The sequence below is a fragment of the Maylandia zebra genome, linkage group LG12, assembly GCF_041146795.1.
Source record: "Maylandia zebra isolate NMK-2024a linkage group LG12, Mzebra_GT3a, whole genome shotgun sequence".
In the NCBI taxonomy this organism is placed as follows: domain Eukaryota; kingdom Metazoa; phylum Chordata; class Actinopteri; order Cichliformes; family Cichlidae; genus Maylandia; species Maylandia zebra.
The window spans coordinates 17,942,770-17,955,106 of record NC_135178.1 but is presented as its reverse complement, the minus strand read 5'-3'; the positions used below and the strand labels follow the sequence as shown (position 1 = coordinate 17,955,106).

Genomic DNA, 12,337 nt, shown 5'->3' with positions numbered 1-12,337 from the left:
GCCATCCTTCTTTCCCACCAGGACCACGGGTGCCGCCCATGGGCTGTTGGACGGCTCGATCACCCCAGCCGCAGCCATCTCACGGATCTTTTCCTCCGCCACCTGCCATTTTGAGAGGGGCAGCCAGTGTGGGCGCAGACGGATGGGTTGAGCAGAGCCGGTGTCGATGGTGTGCTGGACCAGCCCCGTCTGCCTGCAATCTTTGTCACTGGCGGCAAAGGTGTCCACATTCTCGTCCAGGAGGCCCCTTAACCGCTGGCACTGGTCAACGTTGAGACCTACGCTGCTGTGCTGCCACTGGTCATCAACAGCCTCGGTTGTCTCGGCCGAGGGAGATTTGTCAGACTGAGAGGCTGGGGATGAGGTGAGTAGAAATGACCCAGAGCCACCGACACCCGAAATCTGCTGAGCGGCAGCTGCCTGATGCCTGTCTTGTCTGTCTCTGGTCCCCTCCGCTCCCTGCTTTTGACCGCACTGAAGGGCAAGAGTCTCTGTGCCAAGAGTGATAACCTGCTTTGCGGTGTCAACGCAGCCCCCCCAGCGGGTCAGCAGATCAAGGCCGATGATGCACTGGTCTTGAATGTCAGCAAGCCACAAGTCGTGCACCAGCTCCAGATCCTTCACTCGGATCCGCAACGGTTTCTTCCCCCGCATGTCAGTTCTCTCCCCCGTCACTGTCATCAGCTGGGTGTCGGTGGGTGACCAACCCTTCACAAGCGGCCCGGACGTTCCAGGGAGCACACCAGGTCGTATTAGGGAAATGGTAGACCCCGTGTCCACCAGGGCCTGGCATGGCTGGTCCTCAACACAGCAGGTCAGGTAGAGTCCCTTGAGGTGCCCGACTTGACCTGAAGCTGGAGCGGTGGTCCCCTCGCTACACCGCTCCCACCCCGTTTCCCTGAGGCTGCGTAGTTCTGGTCTTCGGGGCGGGTGCTGGGCAGTCACGCGCCACGTGGCCGGACACATCGCACCGGTAGCAGCGGTTGGTCGGTCGACAAGGACGCCTCCGGGGCACCGAGGGCTGCAGCTGGCATATTTCCGCGACCTCCCCATCGCAGTCTCTGATTTGAGGGTGGTTTGGGGGGGGCAAGTGCTGGTTAGGTCACGAGGTGAGCGCAAGCTCCTTGACCTAGCCCTTTCAGCCAGGGCTAGGTCAAGGAGTACCTACAGTGCATCTCCTTCAAATGCTAGCGCTAGGTGTGTAGCAGCCTCTTCGTCGCTCCAGCCACTATGCCTTGCGGCTAGCCAGATTTGTGAGAGGTAGGGCTCTAGCGGGGTTAGCTCGTTGTATTTCGGTACCTTAGCTGGCATTGTAGGCATAACTGTTGGGGGCTCGGTGTGTTGGTTGACAGAGGCAGCCCATGAAGCATTGCCCTAGTGTCTGTCGCGATGGGCCGCCGCCGCGGTGCGCTCGCGCCGTCAGGACCCGTCGGGGGACTTACATGGCCGCTCGCCTCCTCTCTCTTCAATCGCCAGCTTCCCAAGCAGCGAATGCTCTCGTCGACGGCTTGCTCCAGCCTCCGAATGTGTGTGATCTGGACACAAGCGATGGAGGCACAACTTGTAGAACTTTGGAAAGCTCATCCGAGCCTTTTTGATATGGCCTCACAAAATTATCACAACCACAACAACCGTGAAAATAGTTGGATTTACATTGTTGCTCAATCACAGCTGCTTTATCAATGTTTTTCGTTAGCAATTTAGCAACATGGTGACAGTGGCAGAGAAAAGGACATTAAAGAAACTGCTGGACATTATGAACAATGCTGGGCATCCTCTGCACACGGCCATAAACAATCAGAAGAGTCTGTTCAGTGACAGGTTGCTTCTCCCCAAGACAAGAACTAACAGACTTAAAAACTCCTTTGTCCCACACGCCATCAAACTGTTTAACTCCTCTCTGGAGGGGAGAGGGAGGGGAAACAGGAGGACAAAGGAGGGGGGAACAACTAAGCTGTAGTGCCTCTTCACCTCACTGTACAATACCTTGTGCAATACTTTTTGTAAATAGTCAACAGTGCAATAGACTCAATACTTGAAATGTGGAATTCACTTGTATTTTTATTTTTTATTCCTATTTATTCTATTTATCCCCTTTGTATATTTTATTTATATTTGTCTCTGTATTTATATATGTGTGTGTGTGTGTGTGTGTGTGTGTGTGTGTGTATATATATATATATATAACAGTTCTGTAACTGTAACTTCGGTCGTTGCTGTGCTTTTTGGAAGTCGAATTTCCCAGAGGAACCCACCCGAGGGATTAATAAAGTTCTATCTTATCTTATCTTAACATTGATGGTGGTGTGCGTGTCTGTGTGAGTGAAAGACAGAGAGGGAGAGCGAGCGACAGATTTTCTGTTATAACCTTCATTTTATGGACGTACAGTGTGAGCACTCAGGTTGCATCAGAGCATCGGGCCGTATAGTGTGAGACCCTGCATCGTGACCTACGAACTTCTAACCCCTGCGAGTCAATCGTACAGTTTGAGCAGGAGTTGAATCGCGTGACAGAAAAAATTGCACAGTGTATGCCCAGCTTAAGCCATACATTTTTTTTAACTAAAATAAGTATCGCAAGCACAATAACTGTGCCTGTGATACTAACATGGCTCCACCTTGCCAAGAACCCAGACAGATCTTGTATTTCCTTGTTTTGTTTTTTCTGAAAAACGCTAACTCAAAAGGTTCTGACATCTGAGTTCAGAGGCCTCTGGACACATATTTATTTGTCATTACTACTGTTATATTAATTTGACAACCTTGTTTAACCAATGCAGCTTTCATAGTTCTGACATAATGCAAGAACTGCAGCTGCTTTGTGGTTTATTGACACCTGCAGACCTATTTGATCTGAAAACAAGGCAAAAGTCACAACCACTTAATCACATCATGGTTAAGTGAACTGTGCTACATGTAAGAAAGAATTTGAAATGACACATATTTGGACCGTTGTCTGGCATTTATGTATGAAAACAGGTCATATAACTCTAGTGTTAAAAAACTTACCAAGTATTAATGCCCTACATTGACAATATGTACCATGGAGTACATAAAAGCATCGTTTTTGAGTGCTTTATTTGCAGATTTGATTTTGGAAATGGTATGCAATACAAACGAAATGTTTTGTATATATAAGTGGTGAAAAGTAACTTGCTGTCTTATTTTCATCACATTATAATTCAGCTCTAATAAATGGTAAATGACCTGTATTTGTATAGCGCTTTACTTAGTCCCTAAGGACCCCAAAGCACTTTACACTACATTCAGTCATCTACCCATTCACACACTGGTGATGGCAAGCCACAGCTGCCCTGGGGCTCACTGACAGAGCCGAGGCTGCCGGACACTGGCACCACTGGGCCCTGTCGGAGCCAGGGCTCAAACCGGGAGCCTTCCGATTACAAACTGAACTGCCAACTCTTGAGCCACGATCGCCCCACTGACATAATAAATGTCAGTGGGAATTATACTTTATGCTTCTGTAAATTTAAATGAAAGCTTTGGTATTTTATAAAAATGTAAAAAAAAAAATATGAATGAATTTTTAGTTTTCTTAAACTGTCCCATGCTTTATACTAGAAGATTTTAAAAAAAGTGTCACTTTTCATGTACTTCACTCTACTTTACATGATAACTACTTTTCATGATACTGCCTAAGGAAAGTATGTGTTAAGGGTGGTGAGTTAGTGAACCCAGACGCGGACCTCTCGTTAAAGTTGAACAGTGTCTTTATTTACAGTGAAGCCAATCCACAGTTATCCACAGTGCAAGTCCCTTCAGTGCTCCTCTCCCCGTCTGCCCTCGGGTGTCCACACAACTCCCGTGAATCAGTGACGTCTCTCCTTCCGTCTCTCCGTCTCATCCGCTTCCCGAGAAAAGGCAAAACAGACACGGTTAGCCTCCCTCCGCTACCAACCACTTGTTTTACCCTTGCTGAGCTCGAGTCACTACCAGGCTTGGTGCAATACTCCAGCGCTGTCTGTCACCCAGCCACACCATTAAATAGCTCTGCCAACGACGGTGGATGATGTTGGAATCAGTCGCAGGTGGGACAGCTCAGAGTGGCAGCACTTCCGGGTCGGAGATCTCCCGTTGCTACGCGACCGCGTAACAATCGCAGCGGGGCCGGAGAGGAAAGACAGAGCGAGAGAGAGGAGAACAAACACACCCATACACACAGGTCGCCGGTCGGGGCACCGTCAGACCTGACAGTATGTGTAAGATAAATAGAATTCGTCCGAGCACAGATTCCTGTGGAACTAACCAATTACAGGGAGTGCAGAATTATTAGGCAAATGAGTATTTGGTCCACATCATCCTCTTCATGCATGTTGTCTAACTCCAAGCTGTATAGGCTCGAAAGCCTACTACCAATTAAGCATATTAGGTGATGTGCATCTCTGTAATGAGAAGGGGTGTGGTCTAATGACATCAACACCCTATATCAGGTGTGCATAATTATTAGGCAACGTCCTTTCCTTTGGCAAAATGGGTCAAAAGAAGGACTTGACAGGCTCAGAAAAGTCAAAAATAGTGAGATATCTTGCAGAGGGATGCAGCAGTCTCAAAATTGCAAAGCTTCTGAAGCGTGATCATCGAACAATCAAGCGTTTCATTCAAAATAGTCAACAGGGTCGCAAGTAGCGTGTGGAAAAACCAAGGCGCCAAATAACTGCCCATGAACTGAGAAAAGTCAAGCGTGCAGCTGCCAAGATGCCACTTGCCACCAGTTTGGCCATATTTCAGAGCTGCAACATCACTGGAGTGCCCAAGAGCACAAGGTGTGCAATACTCAGAGACATGGCCAAGGTAAGAAAGGCTGAAAGACGACCACCACTGAACAAGACACACAAGCTGAAACGTCAAGACTGGGCCAAGAAATATCTCAAGACTGATTTTTCTAAGGTTTTATGCACTGATGAAATGAGAGTGAGTCTTGATGGGCCAGATGGATGGGCCCGTGGCTGGATTGGTAAAGGGCAGAGAGCTCCAGTCAGACTCAGACGCCAGCAAGGTGGAGGTGGAGTACTGGTTTGGGCTGGTATCATCAAAGATGAGCTTGTGGGGCCTTTTCGGGTTGAGGATGGAGTCAAGCTCAACTCCCAGTCCTACTGCCAGTTTCTGGAAGACACCTTCTTCAAGCAGTGGTACAGGAAGAAGTCTGCATCCTTCAAGAAAAACATGATTTTCATGCAGGACAATGCTCCATCACACCCGTCCAAGTACTCCACAGCGTGGCTGGCAAGAAAGGGTATAAAAGAAGAAAAATTAATGACATGGCCACCTTGTTCACCTGATCTGAACCCCATTGAGAACCTGTGGTCCATCATCAAATGTGAGATTTACAAGGAGGGAAAACAGTACACCTCTCTGAACAGTGTCTGGGAGGCTGTGGTTGCTGCTGCACGCAATGTTGATGGTGAACAGATCAAAACACTGACAGAATCCATGGATGGCAGGCTTTTGAGTGTCCTTGCAAAGAAAGGTGGCTATATTGGTCGCTGATTTGTTTTTGTTTTGTTTTTGAATGTCAGAAATGTATATTTGTGAATGTGGAGATGTTATATTGGTTTCACTGGTAAAAATAAATAATTGAAATGGGTATATATTTGTTTTTTGTTAAGTTGCCTAATAATTATGCACAGTAATAGTCACCTGCACACACAGATATCCCCCTAAAATAGCTAAAACTAAAAACTACTTCCAAAAACATTCAGCTTTGATATTAATGAGTTTTTTGGGTTCATTGAGAACATGGTTGTTGTTCAATAATAAAATCATTCCTCAAAAATACAACTTGCCTAATAATTCTGCACTCCCTGTATGTCTTCAACAGTTTGCTGTTAAGAAGTAGAGTTAACAGTATTTCAGCAACGTTTAGGATTCATTTTCATGATTCCGATGGATTAAGCATTATTTATGTTTTTGTTTGTTTAAAACTTCAGGCTGTCTCTTGGGACCTAGTACAGAATATTTTTTCACTGCCCAAAATCTGTCAGTAATGGTTTGGCTTTACATAATGATCTTAACCAAGAGGAAGAGAGAGCAACACATCATCAAAAAGCAGCTGCAGCAGGTAGTGTGGTTGAACTTTTATTGATTTATTTATTTCAAAATAACAGATGGTATAGGTATATGTATTTGGCTGGTTCTGAAATCATACCACCATGTCTTTGTATGTCTGACCGCACTAAGAAACATAAAGGTCATGATCATAGGTGAGAGTGGAGATATAAATCGGCCAGTAAATCTAGAGCCTCGCTTTTACGCTCTGCTTTTTCTTTCTTTTTCTTTTTCTCTTCTCTTTGATCTCTCCCCTCCCTCTTCCCTCTCCCCTCTACCTTCAGCTAAGGATCATGGCCTCAGACTCGGAAGTGCTAATTCTCACACTGGAATGGCTGCGAACCACCTTGCGAGCTGGGGGCCACCACTTGATAAACAGAACCACATCATCTGTGAAATACAGAGACAAGATTCTGAGACTACCCAAGTTGCTGTCAAGTGGCCTTTTGCCACTTGCCGACTATATCTAGTCTAGGCTTAATTATTCTTTCAAAATGTATAATCACCTCCTGCTGTTCTGATACTACTTCACTTGTCTCTGTATAGAATTGAACATTTTAAGATAAAATCAGGTTTACAAAAATCGAGTTTCAAAATAAAAAGTAGATAAATAACATGATTAAAAAAATAAGCAAAGATTACAATGATGACTAAAAAAGTTATTTAAGAAGAAAGAAAGAAAAGTATAAAACCCTTGGGATAAATTTGTGAAAGAAGAAAATATAATAATAAAATTATAATGAATGAGATAAAAATACATATACATACATATGCTTTATTAGAGGTGATTGACGACTGCAACTTAGCTATACAGTGTTCCCTTGTTTATCATGGGAGTTACATTCTAAAAATAACTAAATAATAAGTGAAATCCGAAAAGTAGCAAACTTTATTTTTATAGATGTTTTAAGGCTGTAAAATCCCTCACTACACACTTTATACACTTTTCTCAGACAGGCATGAACATCTTCACACTTTTTTCTCCTGTTTAAACCCCCTCAAAGTTCAAATCTTCGTAGAAAAATAAGCCTGGTATTATAAAATGAAACCAAAGAATTGTTTTGTGCTCTTGTTTCAACACCCACCTAAGCCACACACATGCTTTTGTATCTCACTTCTAATTTTCAGAACTTTCACTACCCTGTTTAACAGGTACCTGGCCCTTATTGTTAATCTTTAGCCTATTCACTTAATCCAGTTCAACTTGCACAATCACTCATTCTAATGCTGGTAAATGGAAGTAGATAATGGAGATGGTTCTCCCTGCAGAATAGCTGGTTGCTGCATTGAATCCACTGTGAAAGCTGGAGCTGAGAGCCCCAGTGAAGTAGCACCTTGAGGCAACTGGTTATAATTGCCTCCTTTTATGTCATCATCCTGAGGGGGATCGGGGATGGGGTATTGGCAAGCACCCGAGGCTGTAGGTACAGCATGTACATTGTAACTGGTGGCCTTGGCTGCCCCACCCTCCCCCACAGATTGTCCTAAAGCCTCATCGGGCCATATGGAAGCAAGTCTGGAAGGAAGGATGACCAGTGGAAACGTCACTTCTGGGTCAAAGGCAAAACTAATGTCCAGATACACCTGGGAAACAGTCAGAAATGGAAAAAAGAAATGTTTAAATAAAGATTGTTATCCGTTATATAGTTATAAAGATACTGAGTTAAGACACATATTTCCTGTTACTTATTTACCCATGATCGTTTACAAATGAAGGAGTTTCATTGCTAAGATATCATGATATCACTATGAAATTGTTTCATACCTTGACATAATATTCAACTGAAATAATATCACAGTTATGGAGAGTGGGGGCAATGTCACCAGGAATCTTAATTTTGCAGGACACAGTTTGCTCTGAGTTTGGACTGATAGTGTCCCCGACCATTTTGCACAGAGTCTTGAAGGTGGGATTAGTATGTTTCTTGCAGCTGTACACTATTTTCTGTTGAAGTTTGAATTTGGGTCTCATTTCCTTGGAAGAGGAGTTGCATATTTTGGCAACAACAGATAAAGTTTCTCCTGTCAAAAACAAATCATAGAAATAAACTGCATTTTTTAAAAATCTATCAGCATTTGTCTTTTCATGTTGCAGATATTTTACCTGGAGAACAAACACCTCTATTAATAGTGGCAGACATCTGGACCTGTCCCCTGGAGCGACCACCCATGTTTTTACTCACTGAACCAGATTGTGGATCCTGTAATAGAACATGCAGATAAATATTTCCCCAGGGCAACTTAATTCCTCAAATGACCAAATTGCAGAATAATCTACTTCCTTTTTTTTGTAAACTTAAGACCAAATTCTGGTAAACATCATAAACACAGAACTCCCTGTGTTACAACTGGCGACTCCTAATGAAACATATGAAACTGTAACAGGACATTCAGGTTTTTAAATCATATAAGATTTTGTCTTATATATTTTTCATTTAGCATTTACAACACACGCTCTAAATATTTATAACATATATCAAGGCAGTGTTTACCATCATTTGGACAGTGTGTGGACTGGACCTGGACATAAACTTGATCTCTTTTTGTGCATCAGAGGACCAATGCCAGCTCCTAGCTATCTTTGCTTCCATGATGTAGGAAATTCTTCCGTTTTTCCCCTGGAAGGATGAAGGCATGTCACTGTAACAAAAAAATAAAATAAAAACAGTGGAGATTGTATTAAAATAATGTCATAACTATGCAAAAGGAAACTGTTATAACACAGTATTAATCTTTGAGGCTAGACATCTCCACTTACCAGTCTGGAAGTTTAAATGCGAAGAATAAACTGTTGACCCCCTGGGGAAGTACAGTGCCTGCAAGACAAGGTTGCTTAACTTTTCCTACACAGAGCAAGAGTGATATATTTACGATTTACTACTTTTCATTTAATTCAGACCATCAAAATGTGCTGTTTACTTCATGTCTGGTACACCGTTGAATCGGTTACTTCTTTCTATTGTCCATCACTTTTGTGATCATGATCACATCATGACTTATGTCATTGCTTTAATAGATATAGATAATAGTTTTTGTTTGTTTTTTTAATCTGTCAATAACTACAAAAGACTATTAACTTAAATTTTAAAAAAAATTGCACACTTTTTCAAAAACTATCAACTTCACAAACAACTCTTTTTTTTTAAAGTAAGATTTCTTTAAAAAAAAAAAATCTTATAATTCCCACATTGCGTTTATCATTGTTACCATTACACGTTATCCGCTGCTTCACTCCAAAGCTTCAAAATTCCCATCCGACACATTTAATTTCAAAATAACTCTGAGTTTAAAATACTTAAACCACTTACCTTTAGGATTTTTTTCAACTACATAGCTCTTCACTTTGAAATATCTCCTCTGCGCAAAGTATTTTGTGTCGCCGTCTGACCACTGCGCGAAAGCGTCTCCTTTGATTTTCAGAGAAACGCTCTTGACTTTGACGTCTTTTGTCAGTCTGAAAATCACTGCGCCTACAATAATATCTCCCGGAGAGACAGTATCATCGTCGTTGGTCGCTGTGTAAATCACATTAAAGTCCTTTATCGGAGACATTTTAGATCTGAGTGAAATGATTTGCGTTTCCCGTCACTGATAAACGGATCTGAATGGTGTGATTGGAGGCTCCTCCCTGTGAGTGACACCGTAATTTTGGACTGTAGCCGACACTAAAAGGTTTGGGACATTTATTACATTTATATATGATGATCGGCATAATGAATAACCACAGTTAAGGTGATTGAATGCTGATGAATATCACAATAACTCACAATTTTGTAATTCAGAATCAGAATACTTTATTGATCCCTGGGGGAAATTCATATAATTCTCATTTAAATTGTTTATCTGTAACATTTAAAGACTGAACCAGTTAGTGGGGTTTCTGCCAAAATTATAATATAATTATATAATATTTATACAATAAAATATATATTATATTTTTATACATTAATACTGTTGCAGTTAAAGCAGTTGGAAAATAATCAAAGAGTATGTTTAATAGTCAGTAAAACCTTATAATTTTATCATCCTTCCATAGGCAAATTGGTTGTTTCTGTTGTTGGACTGCTTATTCAACAAAGTTGATGAGAACATTATAGAGCTGACAAGAGTTTATATCAGGCTCTGTTGCTTATAAGTCAGAAAATACGCAAATGGGAGGAAATGTTGCACTTTTGTTACACCCATAAAATCAGCAGTTTATGTATTTGTGTGTGGTTTCATTTATTCATCTATTTTCTTTCCTCCTCTTCTTCTTCTTTTTTAATTTTTACATTTGTAGGATGAGGCGTGCTTGTGTGTGGGTTGGCTGTTGAAGTCATACCTCTTTTTGAAACTATGACCAAGTGTGTGGTCGGAAACTCCTAACTCTTTTTGTACCTCTGTGTGGTGGGAAACTTGTAGACTGCTCATGCGATGAGATTTCAGAAACTGTTCTTGTTTTGTTTCCTGTGTTAGTGTTTTCTTTTTTTTTTTTCCAAGTGGCTCAACAAAGGCTTTCATGAAGTGTAGTACCACTAAAACCAGTTCACAAGTCAGTGATGTCCTATCAGTCACACCCCGTTAAGTTAAAGTAAAAACGTTTTTTATTTTTATTTTTTTTTAAAAACAACTTTGCTGTCAAAAACTGTACTTCCACCAAATTCAGTTCTCTCACCCACAGTTGCCTGATCACAAAACAGCTCTTTGAAATAAAAGTTTTGTTGTCAGCTTGTAGGTTAAAGCTTAGATATGTTTCTGGGCTCTAAGGCTACGTGCACACTGCAGGTCTTAATGCTCAATTCCGATTTTTTTGATCAAATCCGATTTTTTTGTCTGCGTGTTCACACTACAAATAAAATGCGACAGCAAACGCGCTCTAGTGTGAACGCTCAAAGCGGCCCGCATGCGCAAAAGAAGACTTCACACACAACGCGCTCTGTTCAGACCCAGAGCAAACTTTGGAGCGTGATATCACGGGGGTGGGTGTGGAAAGGATTTTGGCCCGATCCGCCATTTTGGGGGTCTAGCGCAAGTGAAAAGGGAGCGAAGTCACACACAACAGCCATGGTTCATATTTGCTGTGTGGTCGTCTGCAATGTTCGATCACACGACCGGCAAGAGAATAAGGTTGAAAATGGTTTATCTTTCCATTCTTTCCCAACCTGGAAGCAACATTATTGTGCTGTTAAAATTGCTGTATTTTTTCAAAAGATACAGTAAATAAAGTAATGTTAGTAGTGGGTGATATCATGTAAACACTCATGATTTTGTGTAAACATTTTGTCATTTGTAAACTATAAATGACATGGATTCTACACTGTAACTGATGTGATGTTCTATAAGGTGGTTTTAATAAAAAAAAAAAGAGGCAAAAATTAGTTTGTTTCTTTATTCAACTTTTGAACAGTGGTACTCAGTCAGTATATATTCAGTAAATGCAAATTATTTACACGGCAGTGCACTACAGGCACAAATCTAGACCCCTAGATAAAACATTATGGGTCATTCCCACAACCCACAGCTTTACTGTGTTCCAGCAAAGTATCCAATAGCAGTGACAACTCCTCCACAGTAGCAGATGGGATTTTTCTGTTTTGAGGACGACTCCTTTTACCTGTCAATACGGATGGTCTGTTTATGTTTTGATCGAGAGCCTTTTTTTTGGGCAGCTGAAGAGGAGAAGTCTATCTTATGGCCAACCTCTGGCTGTATCTTGGTCATATTACCCAGCAAAACCCAGTATGCAGGTTCATCTGTAACAGTCCTTGTGCCACGGATCAACACTGTTGCTTCTACATTAAACAGAAGAGCAGCGACATGGCTGCAGGTCTCTGCGACTCCGGCCTTACAGGTGCTGTGGGCTGCTTCAACCTTCCCTGTGATGCTCACAGTGACCCATGGCTGCAATGCTGGTTCATTCAGTCTTTGAGAGTGCAGTACCTGAAACACACACAGACAAAGTTCATTTAAAGACAAGAACTAATGAGCCAAGGCCGACATAAATGTGTTTTATCTACTTTATCATAAATGTAACAAAGTGTTTAGAAAGTTAGCACATACATGTAATTTTTTTATGTATCCATCTATAGAATGCTGCATGTTATATTCTAAATCTGCCTGTTCTCTCTCAGAAACCTGCCTGCAGAAAATGAACCTAAAGTATGTAATGCAAGGATGTCATCACTTTAGAGATGGAGAAAGCATAAAGTGACAATTATGGATCACTTAATATGATAAGGAGATTCTGCAGGTCATTAATCAATGTATAAAACTAAAATAAAATGTATTTTTA

General features: G+C 41.8%; 1 protein-coding gene across 1 annotated transcript; it reads right to left on the bottom strand.

Moving 5' to 3' along the window:
• Positions 1-6,252: 6,252 nt before the first annotated feature.
• Positions 6,253-9,618, bottom strand: LOC143421405 (arrestin domain-containing protein 3-like). The gene is made up of 6 exons (XM_076890516.1): positions 9,375-9,618; positions 8,825-8,882; positions 8,559-8,706; positions 8,171-8,267; positions 7,832-8,088; positions 6,253-7,650 (listed from the first exon to the last, which is right to left on the bottom strand). Exons 1-6 carry the CDS (start codon positions 9,616-9,618, stop codon positions 7,288-7,290), a joined length of 1,167 nt encoding a protein of 388 aa, XP_076746631.1. The 3' UTR covers positions 6,253-7,287.
• Between the last annotated feature and the right edge of the window lie 2,719 nt (positions 9,619-12,337).